At 35.8% G+C, this 24,447-nt stretch overlaps 1 protein-coding gene across 3 annotated transcripts in view; it reads left to right on the forward strand.

Moving 5' to 3' along the window:
• PHF6 (PHD finger protein 6) overlaps positions 1-24,447 on the forward strand; it is a 45,794-nt gene that overhangs the window by 2,296 nt on the left and 19,051 nt on the right. For 2 of the 3 annotated variants that reach the window (XM_004379639.2, XM_023734310.1), the window contains exons 2-5: positions 1,778-1,961; positions 2,182-2,283; positions 16,834-16,967; positions 17,235-17,278. In XM_004379639.2, coding sequence (XP_004379696.1) covers positions 1,824-1,961; positions 2,182-2,283; positions 16,834-16,967; positions 17,235-17,278 — 418 coding nt within the window. In that variant the 5' untranslated portion in view covers positions 1,778-1,823. The remainder of the gene's footprint in view (positions 1-1,777; positions 1,962-2,181; positions 2,284-16,833; positions 16,968-17,234; positions 17,279-24,447) is intronic. The other variant, XM_023734312.1, reaches the window with a different exon arrangement.

The following is a 24,447-nucleotide window of genomic DNA, read 5'->3' on the forward strand; positions in this document are numbered from 1 at the left end:
CTGGCCAGGATGACTAGGAGAAATGCTAAATATGTTACAGTGGGTTTGGAGTGCCTACTGTGTATTGCATAGTTGTAAGGAAAACTAATTTAGATTTCAAATAGCAAGTTTTGGTGCTATTTATGAATTTTGATATTTTGCATAGCTGATTCTAAAGATTTTGGTAACTATACTCTTGATAAAGCAGCTGAACACGTACTTGCCCGAGCAAATGCAAACACACTTCCCCTTTTGTTTCTTTTGTTTCTCTGTTATGTCCTTTTTTTCTTTAATCCTAAAAGTATTTGCTGCCTGTTTTCAATCAGTTTCATGGTTTATAGCCAGTGCTATGAATACCGTACTATTGTAAAGTATCATGCCTTTTGGAAGACTGAGGTATTTAAAATTGTAGATGGCGTTGAGAGTTTGTAAAACTCATCAAAGCAGAAACTGTCAGGGCCTTTGTAGTTTTAAGTTAAAAAGAAAGACCTAGGTGTAATTGATGAGAAGACAAGTTTCTTTGTGACTGCCCTTTAAATACTGATTAACTATCTGAATTTTTATATTGAATGCTGAGTAGTTTGTAAATATTACCTTGCTGGCACTCAGCCACTGCTGTTCTTGTTGGTGAACAAGTGCTCCTCAGAAAGCTACAATGTAGTGTTAGTAAGTCGATTTTTTCAACACAGTGTTATGAAAATGCTTAAATATATAGAAAAACACAAAGAATTTAATTAATTAATTTTAAGAAAAATATTTGAGCTTTTGTTTGTTGTGATGTGTGTTGTGGGTCCTAAACTGCTTAGTCCTGTTGATTTAGGATAACTACACAAATCAAATAACTGATTTTCAGTGTGTTTGGCATTCTTCTGAAGAATTCATGTCGAGATTGATGATCTAAATCTGAAATCTTCCGTGTTAGAGCTTTTCTTCCCTTTGTTTGACTATATATTACCTGTGATTATAATTTCACTAAATTTAAGGCTCATTCAGAAAAGATTTCCTTTATTTACACAATATTCCTAATTTAAGCATGGAAGTTACTACATTTAGAAGACCAGTGTCAGTTTGCAACTTTAATTAATTAAAGCAGACTTTTGGAGTAAATCTCAGAGTCAGATATTACAGTTATTTTATAAATAATCAGGTCTGTTTTTGAATAGACTTGTTATAAGTTTAATTTTTTTCTTTTGAAAAAGAAATCGAATAGCACAGATTAATTTACTAAAGATAGATACATGATATTTTTAAACTTGGAAATTAAATTTTAAAGTTAGAAACTCATGATTAAGAAAAGTAAATTTATTTCACTTTTGTTGGTTTATCAGTATGTGAATTTGAAGAAATTGTGCAGTTACAGAATTCTGTTCACTCTGGATATTGCATAGTGTTTTAAGTAGTTTTTACTCTGCTGTTAGATATTTATTTCTTTGTCTCCTTGAAGGGGCACTTAACTATACATGAAAGATATTTTGCATTATATCAGCAGATGATGATTTAATATCTTACATTGTACATTTTTCATTTAGCCACACAAAAATAGTTCTAATTATTTCACATTTCCCTAATTTTGTAGCAATTAATTTTCTCAATTACTTTAAACTTCATTTAGTCATCTTTATATTTTCTTTTCTTATGAAGGCATCTTAAATTTTAATATTAATTTGTCTATAACAGGTAGCCATTTTAAAATGTATATATTTAAACTTAGGTCAGATATTAAACAACTTATATGAATATGTATAAACTGGTTTTAAAATGAAATTAACTATTTTGTTGCCCTTCTTATTCTCTGTAGCATTTTTTGATACTTAAAGTGGCATTCTAAAGGCAATTTTTAAATCATGTCAAGCTCAGTTGAACAGAAAAAGGGGCCTACAAGACAGCGCAAATGTGGCTTTTGTAAGTCAAATAGAGACAAGGAATGTGGACAGTTACTAATATCTGAAAACCAGAAGGTGGCAGCACACCATAAATGTATGGTAAGTATACGACAGCAACCAGAAGACCTGATTTACTAAAATCTTAATAGCAGATAAGTATTCCTGAATACTAACAAACTCACTTAAATTTTTAAGAAATAATTCATCACTAATTCTGTGCTATTTTAACTAGAAAATATCCTTTTAAATTAACCATCATATTCATTGTTTTCCTGTAATTTATGTGTGAACCTCAATTTTTTTTTAATGTAATTTATAGCTCTTTTCATCTGCTTTGGTATCATCACACTCTGATAATGAGAGTCTTGGTGGATTTTCTATTGAAGATGTCCAAAAGGAAATAAAAAGAGGCACAAAACTGGTAAGTTGGTATTTCTGCCTCTTGAGGATAAAAATTATTAAGCTCATTAAGGAGGAAATTGCTTATTTTAGAGTGTATTGCATTATTAACTGAGTGTAATTTTAAATTGCGGCCTTTTTTTCTGAACCAGCAAAATTCAAAGCTGAATTTAACTTATTTAGTACTCAACTAAAAAGGAGTGACTCAGTAGTCATATTATTCAATTTTTTTTCCAGAAAGAATTACTTTTTGGAGACTGTGTTTACTTAGAAAACAAGCAGTTTGCTTAATTTGAGAATATTGTGTGTTAAAGTCTTCATTTGAGTATATTACATAATTAAGTTCTGATTTGTTTTCATCTTCCATCATAAAGTAATGTCATTACAAATGAAAATGATAGTACCATTTCAGAAGGAAAATGTTAGCACTTGCTGGACGAAGTATTTTATGTGGACCTGCTATATAACACAGCGCTTATGACTTTGGATGTCTTTCAGTGAATTTCACAGGAATTGTTTTGAAGCTATGCTAATGTTCCTGTTGTTGTCTTCACTACCAGAAACCAGATTGGCAAGATATTATATTGCTCTATTGGAAAATTAGTGTCATCTCAATTGGCACTCATGACACATTATGGTTTATTTTGGAACACGTAATTAACTGGAAGATTTATTTTCATTTTTCTCATTTGAGCTCTTTTTGTAATGACATCCATAAATGTACCTTCAGTAACTTCTCTCGTGAGTGTTTCATTATTTTAAAGGTGGGTTTGGTAGAACATATATTGATGTTCTTAGGCACTGAGTAATCTTATATTTCACCAAAATCTGAAATGGTGGTTATTGGATAAAATGGTGATAGGAAGACAGGGGCTATCATTTTTATGATCAGGAACAATATATTTTGAAAAGTAGTCCTTTAGTACTAGAAAAAAGCAGTATAAAGAAATATAAATTCAAATAGAACATTTGAGATTTGCTTTAGGATAAGAAACAATCCTAAACCCTAGGTAGTATCAGTATTGGTATAAATGGGAATTCAGAGGTCAGACTGTTTTTATTGTAGTGAGACCTTAACTGTGAAAATGCTTATCTTCCCCACTCCTAAAACTGTAGATAGCAATAGAAAGTGCCATTTTTTTTAAAATGTGATTTTTACTTGGTAGTTTATGTTTTGGTCATATTACTGTGGCTTGCTGATTTTTTTCAAAACCAGAACAGTATGTTTTTATTTTCTAGTCCTTAAAAACAAATTCAGATAGAAAGAAACAATACTGTTTGCTTGAGAGTTGGTTGTGCTATAAACCTTATTACCCTAGTATTTATTCTTTGGCATTGTGGATATTCCTGGAAAATGCTTCTACATTCTGACTTGTTAGCATTTTTGGTCATTTGGCGTGCTGCTCTAGTCAGAACAGGAGCAGTTTTGATCCCTAATTTTAAGATATTATTAATAAATGCAGTGGCTAGTTTTAAATGAAGCAGTAGCATATATCTGGCAGCATTGCTAAATTCAGTGGAGATTTAATTTATTTGGACCTGTTTGTGAAGAAGGCATCAGAACTTTGTATAAGTTTATAAATTGTTTCAAGTAATGTTTAATGTCATAGTGTAGGAAGTTAATTTTCTTCCCAAGTGTAGTGTATTATAAATAATTAAATTTGCTTCTTGATCTAGGGAGTGGTTAAGAACATAAAGTATAGGAATACACTTGGGTTTGGGTTTGAATCCCAGCTCTGTTGCTTACTAGCTGGGTGACCCTGGGCAAGTTATTTACTTCTCTAAGCCATGTTTCTCTAACCTGTAAAAAGGGGATAATGACAGTACTTGCCTCACAGGGTTATTTACCAAGATTAAAAGAGATAATATAAAGGACCTAGCATGGTACCTGACAGATAGTTAGGACTTGATAAATGGTAGCCACCATTGTAATTATTATTCTTTTTCTTTGTAAATAATAATAATAAGATCTGCTAATATCATTGTAGGCTAATGAAAAGCATGCTGGGCTGGGAAGTCATGAGGCCTTTTTTTTTTTTTTTTTAAATATAATAACCCTGCCACTGACACATTATGTAACCTTGGACAAGTCATTAACTTATTTGTCTTTTCCCCAACTGTAAAATAGAGATAATGCTTTATCACTGCTTATTAAACAGTGATGTTGCATGACTAAAAAGTGCTATAAAAGATATAAGGAGTTACCTTAGAAAAGGTGTTTCAGAAGCCATTTTGAGGCTGTGGGCATCTAGCAGAACAGGGGAACTTTTAAGCCTGGGTATATAATTTTGCTCCCTCTCCTTTCCCAAAATGTTAGGATTAAAATAACATATAGGGGATAGGAGAGTAGCATTTATATGTTCAACTTTGAAATAATTTGTCTTTCCTTTTAGCCTTTAGTTTTGCTCCTTCCATTATATTGTTTTCACATGAAGTACTATCAAGTAATCAAAATTCCAGATTTTAGTTTCTTCTTTACTTTTCTTTGCGTAAATTTGTCTAAGCAATAAAAGAGCCATAAATCAAATAGGAGGGGAGAAAAAGTGAAGAGCTTTATATCACTGATAATCTTGATATAAACTAGATAATCAGCCTTCCTAATTGACTTTTTAAGGCATTTTATCATGTGTGCCTGTTTGCTCTGGCTCCTGTTCATCTGGATTTCTAGGTGAAAAGTAGGTCATGAATACCTATTGAAAATAATCGACAAAAGGAGTGCCGGTCCCAGAGTGCTTTCAAGACAGATTCTAGTCTGTATCTGGTGTTGGCTCCAAAGGGGCTCACTTGCCCCAGAGAAAAGTATAAAGAGAAGAGGCTGGCACTTAAGGTAAAAGTGTATAGGTGGCCAGATGGGTCAGAGTCTTGTGAGGATGGGAGGTCTCAGTAGACCAGAAGGTACAGTCGTGTAGTTTCTATGTTCTTGCTGCCATGGGCAATTTTCTGAGGTTTTCATGTCAGCTGCAAGGATCGGGGAGGAAAGCTATCCTGCATGAACATATTCATCTCTTTTACTTCGTCATGAAGTACATAGCACCGAGATGGACCAGGAAAAATTTGCCAGAGTATTAAGGCTTTTATAATTTTAAAGTCCGTTTTTTTTTTTTTCCAGTTTAGATAGATATGGTATATATTTTTCCAGAATGATTTCTAGTTCCTATTGAAGCCATATGGAGATCCTGCATCTATTATCATCTACTCTTATTCTCCAGCCATTTAGCCAAGAAGTGCAAGTTTATGGGTAAAATTAGGAGTTATCATCGCCTTTTAAAATTTCTTTAAGGAGATATTTGAGAGGAGTATATTTGAAGAACATACTCTTTCTGGATAAAACTAGATGGTGAGATCGTTAAGAGTACCTGCATCGGATAGTTACTATTCTAATTGGTATCTGTGTCAGATGTATCATAGATTCCAAGAACTGGAGTTCAGAAGGCCATTTAGTTTAGCTTCCTTACCCCAGAGGAGATTACCTACAAGGCATCCAAGATAAGATTTTTGTTTGCCCTGTTTTAAAATATATCAAGGAATTGTGATTCCACCCAAGTAACCTAAAATAGGACCAGTATTGTATAACACTTTTCAGAGTCGAGAAATTCATCCTTATGTATAACTCAAGTATCTCTTAATTTAAAGCCGTTTATTCTAGATCTGTCTCCTTTCACTAAGGGAAGTATTTTTTTTTTTTAATTAAAATGAATTTCGTATACTTGATGACTATCCTCACATCACTCTTAAACTTTCCCTTTTTCAAACTAAGTAATTTTACTAACATGTCTTATGAAATTCTCTGAATATTTTTGCTGTTTTTTCTAGTAGTAGAAATAGCCACCATTTATTGAACACTTAGTATGTAGTAGATACTGGGCGAGGTACTTTAAACATGTGATTCTATTTAATCCTGACAGTAATACTGTGAGGTGGGAAAACATTCATTCTCACTTTACAGATGGGAAAACTGAGGCTCAGAGAAGTTAAGTAACATGACTGTTCATATAGCTAGTAAGTGGCATAGCTGCGATTTGACTCCAGGGTCAGTTGACTCCAAAACCAGAGCTTTTGTATAGTACAACCTAATTACTAGGTTATACTAGACTGACTTTTAAGTACTCAACCAAAAATTACATTTAAAAAAAAATGTAATTATTAGAACTTAGTAGTTTTGGAATGAAGATGAAAACAGTACTGAGTTTAGGACATAATCAGACTCCTGTTAATATGTTGTTAAGAGCATTATCTTGTTAGTTTCTAGTACAAAAATGCTGTGTACATCCTGTGTAAGAACGTTCTGATTCTCTTTTACCCTCAAGATATTTTTTATTCCCTCTGAAAATAAAAAGACCAAATTCTACATAGTATTTACTTTGTTATTTACTGAGTACCAGTGGAGTGCTTGGTATCCCAGAGAACCAGGGTACCTTGAGATTTTATGATCTAGGTATTGGGCAAGCCATGATCTTGCATATATAATTCATAGTATATACCTTTTTATTCTTCTGTTTGGGAGGAATCTTGCCCATTTAGGTAGTCAAGACTGCTTCCTAGTGATGGTAAGGTTTAAACAATGGGATGAGTCTAGGAAATAGGTTAGCCACACCAGATAGGCAGTAATGGGTTAGAGTTGAGGTAAGGTAGGTGATTGGAGGGTCTTTAAATGTTAGACAGGAAATTATGACTCTGATAGAAGGGTACGGGTAAGGGCAAAGCAGGATTTTTCACGAGACAAGTGATATACAGGTAGTCACTGTGGAGAATGAAATATAAGGATGGTAGCATATTTGTCTGCTCTACATAGATGTCCTGTGGGCATCTTAAACTCAGCCTGTCTAAACCAATATTCATCATCTCCACACCCTGAAACCTTTCTCTTTCTGAATCCTACCTTCAACTCCTTTCTTCCATATCGTACACGTTGATTCTGTTTCTGGGATATCTCTGCCTTCTTTTCTTGATGCTACCCTATATCCAGTCTTTCTCTTCCAATCCTTCATACATACTGCTGGTAAATACTTGGTCTCTGCTTTTAAAAGCTAATATCACTTCCTGACTCAAAACTTCTAATGTTTTCTTACTGCACACATAATAATATCCAAAGGCCTCACTCAGCCTGTCATTCAGAAGTTGTATCTTAACCCACCTTTTCCATCTTTATCTCATCCTCTCCCCCTTCCCTTACTCCAGGGCATCCCACAACTCCAGTCTCCTCTTACTTTCCCAACATCCTCTCCTGTCCCCACTGCTGTGCATATACTGATGTTGTTTATCTCTACTTCCTAGCTGCCTCTTAAAAGTTCTGTTTTTGAGGTCCAACTCAAACTTCAGAGTTCACCTCTGCCATAGAATTTAACATAGGATGCGTTGTACTTGTTACACATGCCTGCCTTTCTTCCCTATTGTGTCGTGAACTGTGGGAGAATAGAGACTGTATTCTCTTTGCTTAGCATAGAATTAAGTGGGGATAAGGCATGGAAAACACTTAGCATAGTTCTTGATTTCTCATTTGTGCTCAGTAGGGTTCTACTAAGTAAGTGGAAACTCACGAATTATTGGTTGAATTTGAAGGATAGAAGGGCTTCAATTGGATAATAGAGAGCAGCCTCGTGATGAGCTAGGTGTAAATTGACCAGGGAAGTCGTGCTATAACATAAAATTCTTCTGTTTTGGTTAAAATTCTTCCGTTTTGGTTAGTCGTTGTTTGCAGCTCAAGCAGTTTGAAAAGGGAGGAGAGAAATCTAAATGGAAAAATTAGGTCGGTTATTTTTCTGAATGGTGGAGAGCAGTGTATGCCTCAGACAGGAGAGTTTTCATGTTTCTTCAACCTCCACTCCCCCATATGTTGGTAATTATGTTGTCTTAGGTATTATATTGATCAAGGTCTCCATATAATATAGTGTTTAGAATTCATCTATCTGTCCATTTATCAAATACTGAGTGCCTACTTTATACCAAGCACAGTGCTAGACACTTTGGATACAAACATAAATATGGTTTAGCCTTAGAATTTATGTAAAGAATGCCACAGGAGAGCTGGGAAAGAAGACCACAATTCTACCTGAGAAGGTAGAAGTCTATATATTAAGTAAGAATTAAATGCTAGTGCTATTTAAAATAGAGTATGTGGCTCATTTAGCATTCAGTAAGGGCAAATGGAGAACCCACGTATATAAAATATAAAATGTTACCACTTTGCTTTCTGCATACAAAGAAACAAAAGATGTGCCCTTAGAGCAGGGGTTGTTAACCAGCTCTACTAAATCAGAAGTTGGGTGGGGAGGACTTCCAACTAGGTAACTTTTGAAAAAGATTCCCAAATGATTTTTGATGAACACTCCTGGTTAACGGCCGTTGCCTTAGGACAGAGGTCAGCAAACTTTTTCTGTAAAGTGCCAGATAATAAATATTTTAGACTTTGCAAGCCATATGGTCTCTGATACAATCATAGACAATATACAAAGAAATGAGCCTGGTGTGTTCTAATAAAACTTTATTTGTACAAACAGGTGGCAGACCAGACCCCTGTCTTAGGGTATTTTGGTGGAAAAAACAGATAAATTTTCTTTCTGAAGATTTGTTCAGGGGCCTTGTTGTCATCTATGTAACTTAAGTGCACATACATTGTGAATGTTTTCACATAAATGTGATTTTTAAAAACTCAGTGTGTGCACATGGTATGTATTAAAATGATCTTGGCTTTACTTTTAGAGGATGTGGTTAAGGAGAGTGAAATGTAAGGCCAAAGAGAAGCTTGAAGTCTAAGATAATTTCAGGAGTTTTTTGGAAACTGGAGGGAAATGAACCAAGCCTCTCAAGTTCTTACTTAACCTAATCTTCTGACCTTGCTCTAAATATCAAGTAGTCCAACTCTGTCTGGCTACTTTGCAAATCCTCATTGAGGAATAGAAATGGTTTTACTGGAACTTTTGAAGTTTTTTTTCCCATCTGAAAGATTCAGACATTTTCCGAGTTCAGATCTTTATATTTAGGCTCTTTCCAGCTAATGGTATTCTAAACTGTTGTGCTGCTTGCTTTTTTGTTTGTTTGTTTTTTACTCTGTGAAGAATTCCAGATATACACCCATGCTCAAATAAGTACCAAGACGTACCCTAAAGCCAGACAAATTATCTCATGAGTTTGGGTTCTCTTTTCATTAGCACAAATAAATGAGAGTTATGTAATGACACAAACCTACAGTATCCCCAGTTACAAAAAAGTATTAAATGAAGGCAAAGAAGAAACATATTTGTGATTTTTTTTCTTTTAAAATAAACGTGTTCACTAATAGCTAGAGATCTCATTTTCTCCATCATCAGACTTCAAGTTTCTCTTTGGCCTTATATTCACTCTCCTTAAATACATCCTTGAAAGTGAAGCAAAGGTTATTTTAATATAAATGATAGACAAATATCTGCATACGTTGAATTTAATCTGCATGCCATGTGCACACACTGAGCTTACATTTGATGTTTTAACAATCTTCACATGTACAGTTCAGTAACATTAATTGTGTTCATCATGTTGTTCAACCATCACCCTTACAGGTTCCCAAATTGTACCATCACCCTTAACAGAAGTGCTGAACTTTTTTGAAAGTAACCTGTCACTTTTCAATGACTTTGACAGCTTTCAGATTTTATTTTTGCTTTCTAGCTTTCTATTTAGACTTTATAAGTAATGTTAAGTTTGTGTTTTTATGAGGCCTCCTTCAAAATGTATTTTAAAAAATCTGTAGTAACTGTGCTATCAACCAATAAACCATTCTGAGTTCATGTTCCACCTTCCCACGATGTGGTGTTCGTTTTATGAATTTATAATAAATAAATCGGACAACTATCAGTTAACCAGGTAATTCAGAGGCCACTCTGTTCCCTAACTCTGTAATATAACAGTGAACCTGGAGTTGAGCATTTTAAAGGCAACTATGAAAACTTGCCCTAATGCACTGTTCTGCTTCCTAGTTTTTACTGGAGATAGTGTTGTCTGTGATTAAAAACAAAATCAAAACACCACTAGTGTAAGGTGAGCTGTTCCTACTATAGTTTTGGTTCATATGTTCCTGTGATAATATCCTAGGTTACCCTGATCCCTACTCCAAGTACTTTTGGCATTTTTTCTTTGCCTACAGACTGAAGAACATGGCCTCTTTTTGACCCTCTTTGTGTTCTCTGTACATTCATAGCAGTTTTCTTGGAGCAGGTGTCTTGAGTGTGTAACTACTCAGCTATGAGAATTTATATCTGTACACCAGTGATCAGTTCCTGACACATAGAGTAGATATACAGCAATTAAGCTGGACAAAGGTAAGTCTTAGCCCTTCCTCCCTCAGTTCCACAAGGCTCTATCTAGCCATCAGATTCCAGCTTTTCCCAAGAAGCCTTCTCTTTCTGCCTGTCCTAGAAGTTGGCAGTCTCATTTTAGTTTTACTTGTATCTCTGTGTGGTCTTGGCTAAGTTTTCCCTGAGCATCCCCAATAGCTACTGAGAAAGCATTATTTTTCCTTTTATTCCTTAAGCCTTCTTCCTTTTGCAAACAGAATTTCAGTCCTGGCCTAGTTCAGTTGACTGAGGAACAGGTATGTCCCAGTCTCTGGCTTCTACCAAACTTTAGCTAAGTCATAGTCTTTTTAGTTCCTTTTGTCTTCTTTCATGCATGGTGTACGTAGTTCCTCTTTCCTCTGTGGGTCAGTTCCCTGACTCTCTGCTTATGTGGCTCAACTTAACCTTAAGACAGTATAACTTCTAACCATACTACGTACAGAGATGCCGCGCAAAGTTCTCTAATAGGACAGGGCCTCTTTTCCTAATCTCCCCCGTCAGGGGTTTATAATTATTGAGGTTTATTTGGCCTACTAGGTAGCAAGTTGAATTGTGGAGTGGAAGTAAAGGAAAAATTATCAACAGAATTTTTCAACTCTGTCTAAATCAAGAACTTGAAATTAAAATATGAGCAGGATAAGCTTGAGAATTAACACTTACATGTATACTGGAGTCAGGAAATTAGCCACAACAGAGTATTTGATATGTGGGTCAGGTCTTTTTTTGGGGGGGTGGGGGTGGGGAGAAGTCCTACCATTGTTCTTGAAAAACATGTTCCTGTCAGGTTAACTTTCATTCTTTCACATTTGAGAGAGCCATGGTATAGTACAGGCATGGTGATAAATGGCAGCTGACAGTCATTCTGCTGAGGGTCTCGTTAGGTCCGTGGGAAACTGGAGAGCAAATGTTTTGTGTAAACGGGGATACCATTCCTCGGGTCTAACCAGCTGGTCCCTTGCGTTGGGGGATCGCGTTTCCCAATTATTCCACATTTTTCAAGAGAAGGCCTCTTTGTTTTATTTTATTTCCCATAACATTTTTTTAAAACTGCGCTAGCCACCTATCTGGTTTCTCAACTTCTTTAATTTTTCTTTTTATCTCTTCCTGATTCTTGACCTTGTTTCCAGCAGGGCTAATCTAGTCTTGCTCCCTGCATCCTCCTTGTTTATTCCTGCCTCTGCTCATTCTGTGCCCCTTCAACTGGATTGTTCTCCCCAATTTCACCTTTCCAAATCCTAGATCAGACTGTTTAATTTTTAGAAGTATCTAAAGATAATTACGCTAAAGCTGCAGGTATTATGGATGAATGAGAAAAAAAGATGCCATAAGATATGAAAATATTCAATACCAGAGTAAGCTTACAACTAACAGATTTATTGAGCACTACTTTGGAGCCCTGGTGGCTTAGTGGTTGAGAGCTCGGCTGCTAATCAAAAGGTTGGCAGTTTGAATCCACCAGCTGCTCCTTGGAAACCCTATGGGGCAGTTCTACTCTGTCCTATATGGTTGCTGTGAGTCAGAATCTACCGCAGTGGGTTTGGTTTTCGTTTTTGTTTTTTGGTAAGGCATAGTGTTAGTCTTCTGAGAAATTCAGTCTAGTAGGAATTGATGGATAAAATTTATACATTTATAAAGATAATTAGTCACATAAGGGAGTAAAATGATAGGAGCCACAATAAATGCTATATATCTTAAGTCCCTTAGGTGTTCAGGGAAAAACAATTACTTCAGAGGTTGGACCTTGCATTCATAGGTACACAAGCAAATGTAAATTGTGTACTTTACTTTTATTATGGGAAGTTTTGCTATTCTGTTTGTTAGAACCTTGTTAGACATATGATTGCTTATATATGAACGCTGCATGAAATGGATCATGTAAATTCTAATTGATCAAAATTCCTACTCCTAACCATGAAAAGAATTTTCCACACTCTGAAAATATTTTTATTGATATATCTTCCTTTCTTTTATTCCTTGAGAGAAACTGACAATAAAAATAAAGTAAGCTTTTCTTACTTAAAAAAAAAATTATGTCCTGAATTGCTGTTAGTTACCTGGTTATTTGCAAAATGGATTTCACCATAGTAATTTAAACCAGTTGCTTTGGGCAGATTCGAATTTATAAGCAGCCAGAAAACATTTCAGTATATTTTGGACTTTTGATTTCCTTCTCATTCTCACCAAACTGAGAGATGGGTATTGAAAGCATTTGCTAAGAGTATTCCCAATATGTTTTTAAAATAATTTTTTGCATGTAAAAGAATTTTTCCCATTGTAGAAAAACTAGAAAATACAGGAAATTATGAATAAGAAAATAAAAATCATCTCCAGTCCTACCACCCAAAGCTACCCATGCATATTTGCCGTATTGACCGCCACCTATTTTATGTGAATACGTGTTATAAACATAATAGGGACCATAATACACATAGCGTTTTGTACCCTGCTTCATTTTTTCACTTAACATTATACATAACCTTTTTTCATGCCATTACAATATCTTTGAAAATAGTGGTTGTAGAATATTCCTTCATATGGATATACCATAGCTTAATATTCAATTGTTGTTTTCCATCATTTGTATTACATTCTGGGCTATTCTAAATAATTCTGCAATGAACATGATTTTATATAAATCTTTGTTTGAGTCTGATTTTTTTTTCCTAGACTTGATTTATAGAAGTGGAATTACTGGATCAGCAAATATAAACTTTTTAAAAACTCTTTGATAAAACTGACGAATTGCTTTCCAGAGAATGTGTACCAGTTTCCAGCCATATATGAGAGTGCCTGTCTCCTTGTATCTTTGCCAGTGTTGAACCCAAGACAGTATTTTAAAAAGCACCTTCCCTTTGATTTTTGCTTGCTAATTCAATAATTTTTTTCAAAATGTACCTATCTAAAGCTGTTTTAGATGTACTTTCAATAAAAACTACTTACAGTAGAGTTTTTAATGAAGTAGGGAACTGCTCGATTCATTAAGTTTAAAAATAATCAGGTTGTAAAATTGTATGTGCAGAAGTAAATAGAAAAAGAAACTTTCACATAAGCATTATAAAAATATGGGGCATCCCTGGTGAATATGAGTGATGTAAATTTTTTTATGCTTTTCTTTGTTTTTCTGTATGTTTTTGATCATAAATATAATTTCCTAAAATATAACCTTATAATTAAGCTGCAGTACAAATGGCTTCACCTCCTCAAGAATTTATAAGATATCCAAATTATATAGTGAAACCTGTCAAAGCTGGAACTCAGAAGGACTGCCTGTTTTTCCGGGTCTTGCAAGTTTTCCTCCTTTAACAGGGTGCAGTCTTACTACTTTTGTAGTACTCAGTGTACTGGAAAATATTTGAGTTTTCCTTCTCTGATAGGTTCTAGTTTTCACAAGTTTTACTATATAACACCTTCCCCTGCTTGATAATTTGATATAATGTTTCTTTTTTACTGTAACCCTGCTTTGAAGTTTCTATGTTTATTTATGGAAATTACATATTTCTCAAGTATTAGTAACGGACACTGGCCTCCTGCTCCCTTATACCAACCGTTGTATTTCCTAGGAGGTACTTGTATTGGGAGTGCTTCTGTCCAACTTATATACAAGTTTTACATATAAAACTTGTATGTAAGTTTTTTAAATGATAAGTTGAATAAGAGTGAGTGTTTGATTTGCGTAGAGAAATGTAAAAAGTTTTACTGGAATTCATATTTGCCTCTTGGTACACCAAAATTGTTGAGGACCCAAGTAATCCAAAAGTTAAGATGGTAAGTCTTCTTTATGTTAAAATTTAGAAAGAGGAGTCAAAACAGTTCGGAATGAGGTATCTAGCAACCAAGAAACGAACAGTTTTTAAGATTTACATTTTGTGAATTTATTTTGGCATGACATTTATAGCTTAGGAGATATTGTTGTCAGGTGCCGTTGCGTCGCTTTCAACTCATAGTGTGACCCTACGTACAACAGAACGAAACACCTCCTGGTCTTGCACCATCCTCACAGTCGTTGCTGTGTTTGAGCCCATTGTTTCAGCCACTGTGTCAGTCCATCTCGTTGAGGGTCTTCCTCTTTCTTGCTGACCCTCTAGAAGCATGATTTCAGTCTCCAGGGACTGGTCCCTCCTGATAACATGTCCAAAGTATGTGAAACAAAGTCTCCCCTTCCTCGCTTCTAAGGAGCATTCTGGCTATACTTCTTCCAAGACAGACTTTTTCGTTCTTCTGGCAGTGGTATATTCAATATTCTTTGCCAACACCATAATTTAAAGGCATCAATTCTTCTCCAGTCTTCCTTATATTCATTGTCCAGCTTTCACATGCATATGAGGCGATTGAAAACACCATGGCTTGGGTCAGGCGCACCTTAGTCTTCAAGGTGACATCTTTGCTTTTTAACACTTTAAAGAGGTCTTTTGCAGCAGATTTGCCCATTGCAATGTGTATTGATTTCTTGACTGCTGCTTCCATAGGTTTTGATTGTGGATTGAAGTAAAATGAAATCCTTGACAACTTCAATCTTTTCTCCATTTATCGTGATGTGGCTTATTGGTCCAGTTGTCAAGATTTTTGTTTTCTTTATGTTGAAGTGTAATCCATACTGAAGGCTGTGGTCTTTGATTTTCATCAGTAAGTGTTTCAAGTCCTTTTGGCTTTCAGCAAGCAAGGTTGTGTCATCTGCATATCGCAGGTGGTTAATGAGTCTTCCTGCAATCCTGATGCCATGTTCTTTATATAGTCCAGTTTCTTGGATTATTTGCTCAACATACAGACTGAATACATATGGTGAAAGGATGCTACTGTGGCACACACCTTTTTTGATTTTAAACCATGCAGTGTCCCTTTGTTCTGTTTGAACGACTGCCATTTGGTCTGTGTACAGGTTGGTCTATGTACAGGTTCCGCATGAGCACAATTAAGTGTTGTAGAATTCTCGTTCTTCGCAATGTTATCCATATGTTAGGAGAGAGCACAATTAAGTGTTACGGAATTCCCATTCTTTGCAGTGTTATCCATATGTTAGGCAATACCTTGTTAAAAGTCCACTCAATACAGATGCAACCAAAAAAAAACAAACCCGTCGCCGCCGAGTCGATTCCTACTCATAGCGACCCTATAGGACAGTAGAACTGCCCCGTAGGGTTTCCAAGGAGCAGCTGGTAGATTAGAACTGCTGACCTTTTGGTTAGCAGCTGAACTCTTAACCACTGTGCCGCCAGTGCTCCTCTGTACAGATAGTGGTACACAATGATGTGTTCACCAAAACCACTAACGATCATTGCCTAGTACTTTCTTTAAAGAATTTTTTTAAAAATCTTGAACATGAGATAGTTAATATGAATTACCCAATAAAGTCAGAAGGTAAAGTGTATTAAAATCTGTTGAAAGAATCTGTTTTTTCCCCGCTTATTTTCCTGAACTCGTAATGTGAGAGGTAAGTAACATAAATTAAATTGAAGTAGGGGAGCATATTTTTTCAATATAATCAACTTGACATCACAAAATACTTTCAGAGCTCAAGGTACTGAAAAATAAAACTACCTAATTACCTACTTCTTTTATCCTCCCTTATCCCCTTAAGCTGATCTTACCAGGTTCCCAAATATGTGAGGTTTCTTCCAAAGATTCTCATTAAGTGGAAATCCATACCTCAACCCATTGCCATCAGGTCAATTCCAACTCATAGCGACTCTCTAGGACAGAGTAGAACAGCCCTAGAGGGTTTCCAAGGCTGTTAATCTTCATGGAAGCAGACTGCCACATGTTTCTCCTGCGGAGAGACTGGTGGGTTTGGACCGCTGACCTTTTGGTTAGCAGCCAAGTGCTGACCCACTGTGCCACCAGGGCTCATTAGGTGGAAATATATAGGAAAATTTTTTTTTGGCATGAGACAGTTTCCCCAGTGACTCATACCTTTTTATAGTTATCAAGGAAGATCTGGGTTGCAAAAAGGTCTAATTCTTCTATGTTATGTACAGCTCACATTGCTTATTTGCAATATTTCAGTTTTCTCTTGACCGCTGTGAAACAATGGGCATGAATAATGTTCAGTTAATTTTGCCAGTGTTTAACCTAGGGTGAAAATATCCCCTGGTAGGTTTTTATTCAGATTATTTCCAGGAGAGAAAACAAGAAAAATAGCATTATTAGTTATAACAAGTTTTCAGTAATCAGTTTGTTTTCCTTGATAGAGATTGATATGCCTAGAAGCTGATATCGTGGCCTCAGCAAAATCATGCTAATAATCTTATCTTGTTGTCTTGCTGTAGATGTGTTCTTTGTGCCATTGTCCTGGAGCAACAATTGGTTGTGATGTGAAAACCTGTCACAGAACATACCACTACCACTGTGCATTGCATGACAAAGCTCAAATACGAGAGAAACCTTCACAAGGGATTTACATGTAATTATTTAACCTCTCTTTTAAGTTTTTTTCTAAGACGTACTTTCTTTAAGCTTTTTAAAAAGTTTTCCTTATTTCAAAGCATTTCCTCATCATCATAAAGGGTATTTTTGATAGGGAGTTAATGTGTAGAGAAATGGCATAGGAAGTTTAATAGTATTTGGAATCCAGTTTGTGAATGGGGTGAAGTGTGCTGCTCATTTCCTTAATTTGAAAAATAATTTTAATTTTCTTACTTGATAATTTTTAATTTCTTTATTTTTGTAGGGTTTATTGCCGAAAACACAAGAAAACTGCATATAACTCTGAAGGTAAACATTATTCAGCCACTTTTCAGGTTCAAGAAGAAATATGAATATGAGTGAATTATCTTACAGTAGTTTTATCGTAAGATGTGTGTCTTAGTCATCTAGTGCTGCTCTAACAGAAATGCCACAAGTGGATGGTTTTAACGAGGAGAAATTTATTTTCTCACAGTCTGGTAGGCTAGAAGTCCAAATTCAGGGCGTCAGCTCCAGGGGAAGGCTTTCTCTCTCTATTGGCTCTGGAGGGGAAGGTCCTTGTCATCATCAGTCTTCCCCCGGACTAGGAGCTTCTCTGCGCAGGAACCTCGGGTCCAAAGGATGGGCTCTGGCTCCCGGTACTTCTTTCTTGGTGGTACGAGGTCCCCAACTCTCCACTTGCTTCCCTTTCCTTTTATCTCTTACAAGAGATAAAAGGTGATGCAGGCCACACCCCAGGGAAAGTCCCTTTACATTGGATCAGGGATGTGACCTGGGTTAGGGTGCTATTACAGTCCCACCCTAATCCTCTTTAATGTAAAATTACAATCACAAAATGGAGGCCATCCACACAATTCTGGGAAGTGTGGCCCAGCCAAATTGATACACACATTTTTTGGGGGACATAATTCAAACCATGACAGTGTGTCTCAATATTAAATATATTTGGAAGAATTGAGAAAAGTAATAGGATAAAACTAATTAAAAAGACTTGAATTTTTAAGAGAACCCTTTATCCCAAAGTTCTTGTAAAGAGTATGTTGAAGGTATATTCATCTTCAGGAAGAAGTATTTGTGATGAATTTCTGTATTCAGTTAAATATGCTAGTAGACTCGTAAAGGTCATAATTGGAATCCTTGCTATCTTCAGGTATTATAGATAATGTGAATTTGGGAATACTAGTATGTTTTGTGATTACCAGGCTTTCTGTTAAATTTTTATTCACATTGTACCTTTTTTTTAAAAAATACAGACATGTCCTTAAGAAATTACTTCAAAATATAAACTTTAAAAATTATTTTATAGTCTGTTTCCACTTAAGTTTACACAAAACCTGGTTAGCCATGTTTATATATAGTTAGTCAAATTGTACTTGGTGTTTAAATGGTATGGAAAAGTTCTCAGATTGAATTCTGACTTATTTCAAACCTTTTCAAGCAGATGATTTTGAACTTTGATTAGCAATATAAAAAGGCTTAGATTTAATCTGAGATTGTTGTATCCTTTCATTTAGATTAGAGATATTTAAGGTTTTTGTTAGCTTCTGAGAACACATTGTTTAGAATTAGAATGGTTTGATCACTGTCATTTTAGGAAGTTCCTTTTATAGTGATTTACCTGATTGTCAGTGATAGCATACTAAGATTTGTGGTCATGTTTTTTGATCTCCTAGATCTTGGCTTTTATAATACAAAATAGTATTGTTTCTACTTCTGGACTTCAGGATAGCCTTAATACTTTAAAGTGCTGGTTAAAAATGCAATCTTTAGCAAAAACTAGTCTGTAAGGTAAACAGACTGGATATAAAATAACAATGTTTTTGAGACAATAAGTGAACTGCAACTGATTAACCTTTAGAGTGCTTTCCTTCACTTTTTCCCACACTTAATTCTAGAATTGAATTGAAAAATCTTTTGTGAAGGGTTAGAGTAGGCTTTCCCCACCTGTCATTACCTCAGATTGTAACAGTATATTTAACACTCTTTAAATTGCAGTGACCATACATGTTGAGCCAAGAATTAACACTTGTTATCTGACAAATACAAGTATATGAGCATACCAGGGCAGGATATTTGAGATGTAAGATTGTCCCATATCATTTGAGAAGGATGGCAGCACTGATTAATATAAACCAGGGCTTCGAACTGGTTGCATTTCCAGCAAATTCCCAGGCGATGCTAATGCTACTGGTTTGGGAACAATTCTGAGAAGCACTAGGAGTGCAGCGGTTTTCAAATTTTATTATACATAAGAATCACCTGGGGGGTCTTGTTAAAATGTAGATTCTGATTCAGTATATCTGGGGGTGGAAATGCAAATTCTCAGCAGGGGTTCATACAGGAATGAACCAGTTGGAAGCCCTGATGTAAACAAACGCCCCTTCTTTTCCCTAGATTTCTGAAGGTACAGTACCATCTAGTGGCAAAGAAAAATCACTGCAGTCAACATCAAGTAGAGTAATTTTGACCACTTTTTGCTCTGAGAAACTTATTCGTGAGAGAGTTAAATTCATACTTTTCAAGATGACTTTTCTTTTAGTGTAGCTGAAGGATGATTACAATTAAATTTTGTGATACCATTGATGAAAATTTGTAGCACATTAGGGCTCCCTTGCATTACTGGTGTATATAGTGTGTTTATGCTCTTACTGCAGAACTTGAAGCATAATTTTACAATTTGAAAGTATTACAGAGTTTATATTTATTGAATTTTGGATTTTATCACATTTATCTAGCTTGAATTTATTTGATACTGAGTTCTTTGTCAGAAACAAGACTTCCAATTATTTCATTGTTCTAATGGGAAATACATGTTGTTCTACTTTATGATTATGATTTATGATTGGAGAGAATAGGATTATATTTCAGGAACTATATGTGTTGGAGAATTGTACTGCACTAGTCTCTAGAGCAAAGAGGAATTGCTACTTGTGGAGATTTCTTGATAGTTTGCCATCTGTGGCTTAGTACCTGCTTTGCTGATATTTAAAATGATGGTGTAGAATTCAGCCTGTTGTGTTAGTTTGATATAATATGAACTGTGTTTTGAAATACTAAATTTGAGAGTAATTGCATAATATAACAACTTAATTTTCCCTTTTACTCTATAGCCCAAAGTATTTAGCTGTTTGGAAGCAATTTTGAGCTGTCACCATGTTACTAGATTATTAGAATGCCAGTCCCAGGAACTATATGTATTCACTTGTTAATGGTGATGGCCTTATACAGGCTGCCTATAAAATGATTTCAAACATGTAGAAAAGCACTTATGATAAAAATAACGTCTCTATTGATGGTGATAGCTGACTGAAGATAGGGCCCTTCTGGAGTTATGCACAGGTTGGTAAATTCATTTTACCCACTGTGTGCCAGGCCTGTTAGGTTACTGGAGATACAGGGATAAACTAGATGGGTCTCTGCTTCCAAAGAGCTTGAATTTGAGAGATATACATTAAACAAATGATTGAACAGTTAATTGGTTATAATTTTGATGAATGGCATGAATAAGAAATACAGGTACTATGAGAGCATGTTTGAGGGACCTACCTGTTTGGGGGGCACAAAGGAAGGCTTCCACAAGGAAGTTTCATTTAAATTAAGTCTTTAAAAGGCTAAAGATGGTTGGAGGAGCATTCTATGCGGAAAGAACAGGATCTTTGAAGACAGACAGGAAGGAAGGTGATGCTTCCAAGGAATCGTTAGAGAGCTCTGAAAGTACAGGATAGAGCAGCATATGATGAGTTTGGGAGATGAATGCTTGGGCCAGATCACAGTAAGGAGTTTCAGTATTATTCTAAGAACAACAGGAGGTGATTGAGGGTTTTAAGCAGGGAGAATGGCCTATTACAGGTGTCCTGGTGAGTGATGATACAAGGCTTGGATTAGAGTTGTGTCTACGGGGATGAACAGAAATGGACGGGTTTGAGAGTTTTGGAGGTAGAGTTAATGTGACCTAGGGATGAAGGAGAAAGAGGTATTGGAGGTGACTCCAAGGTTTCTGGCATAAACAAATGGATAATTGATGGTGACATTTACTTAAAGAACATTAGAGTTGGAGTGTGCTTATGGGGAAAATAGGTGAGTGCAGTTCTGAAAGGTTGAGTTTGAGATACCTGTGCACTTCGAGCTATCCAAGTAGTGGTAACAGATAAGTAAATGGATTATATAGTCATCCCCCCCTTTTTTTGTGGTGAAAATATACATAAAACATACGCCAGATTATATGGTTCTCTTCTTAGAATAGAGACCTTGGCTAGAGATAAAAATTTGTCCAATGTGAGTATAGATAATTGAATCTCTGTGATTGGAGCAAAATTCCCTAGGGAGAGACTTCAATAAGGTGTCTGGGTGTGATTATAGGGATTAGGTAGTTGATGGAGGACATCACTGAAGATCAGGGAACTGATGGACTAGGTGTTTCTTGGATTGTCCATGTGGACAGTTGAAATCACCCAGGGTAATGGCAGGAGCTGGAGAAAAGGACTGTGAATTTGTGCCAAAGAAAGTCTGATACATGAGGTAGAATGATTGGAAGTTGCTAATTGTTAGTAGTGCGGAGGGAAAGAAGGTAGCATAGCTTCTTTATACTCAAAGTAGTCTGTGGACCAGAGAATCATAAATAGGAATCTGCTTTTTAACAAGATCTCCAGGTGATTTGTATTCACATTAGAGTTTTGGTAGGAATTTCGCTGAATGGCTGGACCTCAGAAGTGCAGGCTTCTTACGAGGGGATAAAGGACACAAGGCTCAGCGGTGCTATCTGTTGTGATGTCTGTTATGTGATGATAGAAATGTTCTATATTTACACTGTCAACTGTGATAGCCATTAGCCACATGGGGTTATTGAGCACTTGAAATGTGATAATTTAAATAGTCATGTGTGGCTGCTGTATTGGATGTTTTAGGTCTAGAAGAAGCACTGAGTAGCAAGGACAGTCACCACCACCATCACACACATGCATGTGGTACGTGGTAAGAGGAAATAAGTAGTCTCTACTTGAGAACGTGGCAGTAGAAGCTCGAAGATTAGCTGCCAGGTTTCAGTTAAGCCAAGAGGTGGAGGGAATGTTCAGAGGAGTTGAGGATATAAGGGAGTTTGAGCAATCAGTTGTAAGCTTTATTTAATGGCTGGGGAGTGAGGAGGTTAAGAGCTGAACCTACTGTGCACTAGAGACGTTTTCTCATTTCATCTGCAAGGTTGGTATTGTGCCTGTTTTATAGAGAAGGAAGCCAAAGCCCAGAAAGTTAAGTATCTTGTTCAGGACCACACAATTGGTAATACTGGAGTAGAGTTGGGATTTGAACTTGAGTTTGTTTGATTCTGTAGGGAAGTATAGGCCAGGTCATGATGACACAGTGGGAGAATCTGGGGATGGAATAGTGTTCAAGAGAAGTTTGAGGATGCCAGGATCAGATACTGCCTACGTTATAATTTTGCTTAAAACTGGAAGTTGAGCCTTATATTCTTTTTTTTACTTTTTATTATGGAGGATTTCATAAGCATACACAAATAGAATAGTATAACTAACCTCCATTTACGTATCATCTAATCTCAACATTTATCAACTTACAGCTAGTCTTGTTTTATCTATACACCATCTAATTCCATCTCCCATTATTTTGAAGCAAATCTCTGGATATTATATCATTGTAATGTAAATATTATACTTCAGTATGTATCTCTGACAATGACTCCTTTTTAAGCCTACCACTATCACACCTAAAATAATTTATTAATATTAACTATCCAGGAAGTGTTCAAAATTCTTATTACAGCATCATTTTTAACTGTGCATAGAATTCCATTGACTGCATGTATCCTGATTTATTTAAGTATTGCAGACCATGTAGGTTGTTTGTGCTTTTTTATAGTCTGTTTTTTTAAGTATACAATTCAGTGTTTTTTTAGTATCTTCACAAGGTTGTGCAACCATCACCGCTATCTAATTCATCACCTGAAAAGAAACCCCATACCCATTAACAGTCACTCCCACATCTTCCCCTAACCTTCCACTCACCCCATCCCTTATCTACCTCCTGTTCTGGACATTTCATATAAGTGGAATCCTACAATATTTGTCCTTTTGTGACTGTCTTCCTTCAACTTAGCATAATGTTTTCAAGGTTCATCCATGCTGTAGCATGTATTAGTATCTCATTCCTTTTTTATTGCCCAATAATAGTCCATTTTATGTACATTCCACATTTTGTTTATCCATTTATTAGTTAATGGACATTTAGGTGGTTTCTACTTTTTGGCTATTATGAATAATGCTGCTATGAACATTTGTGTACAAGTTTTTATGTGAACGTACTTTTTTGATTCTCTTGGGTATGTACCTAGCAGTGGAATTGCTGAATCATGTGGTTAATTCTATGTTTTAACTTTTTGAGCAACCACCAGACTGTTTTCCAAAGTGGCTGTACCATTTTACATTCCCACTAGCAATGTCTAAGGGTTCTGATTTCTCCACATCCTCACTATTCCTGATAAACTAAAGTGAGCCATGAGTTTAAAAAGGACCTTGGTCCTTAGCACTTCCCAAGAATAAAACAGCAGCCTGGAAAAGATGTTCCAGATACCTAAGAGAAATTCAAAATATTGTGATCCTACATAGTCATGTAATTTTGAGCAAACATTTTAGAAGTACAGAAATGTTTTAAATGAGTAATAGTAATAGCTCTTATTTATTGAGCCCCTGCAGTGTACTGACCTGAATAACAAGTATAATTGATAGGCCTATGCAAGACAAATGCCTACATAACACATAGCCTGGAGCACCATCAGAAATAATAATAGTAATGTCTTCATCTTACAGCCTATCTGCATGATCCCCACAGAAAATGGGTGAAAACAACTGAGGTTCAGGATGATTAAGAAACTTGCTCGAAGTCATACAGCTACTGAGTACCAAAGGCAAGCCCCAAGCCCAGTCCCAGATATTCTTACCCCTTTCCACAATATCCCACTGCCTTCATTGATGGGCCTGTGTGAAAGCTGAATTTTTGCAGGGCTCTCAACCAGTTCCTATGAGAAGAAAGTTTTTGAATAACATTAAGTAAAATTGCCATGGTGTGTAATGCTTTCCTATTCTTAAAAGGAATTTATGCTTTAAAAACGATCAGAAATAGCCAGAATTAAGTCCTACATCTTATTACGTGTTTTTATCCCCTTTTGCTTATGTGTCTGGAAAATGGCTATATTCTGTACTTTTTTTCTTTTAAGCAATATTTCAAAAATGCCAAACCTTGGTAAAGTAAATAGCTGTAGTTCATAACTGACAAAGTCTCCGTTTTGTAGTAGTGCTTTGCTAGGACAGCTTGTCATCATTAAACTTCTGAGTATCTACGAGGAACTAGGAATAGGTATGAATGGTGGTTCTTTTAAAGTCATTTTCATTAAGGGGTTAAGGCCTTTGTATGTAATAATTTATATTGAGCAAAATAATCTGATTAAAAAAGTGATCTGGAATTGATGC

Source organism: Trichechus manatus, unplaced genomic scaffold, assembly GCF_000243295.1.
Source record: "Trichechus manatus latirostris isolate Lorelei unplaced genomic scaffold, TriManLat1.0 scaffold00066, whole genome shotgun sequence".
NCBI classification, from domain to species: Eukaryota; Metazoa; Chordata; class Mammalia; order Sirenia; family Trichechidae; genus Trichechus; species Trichechus manatus.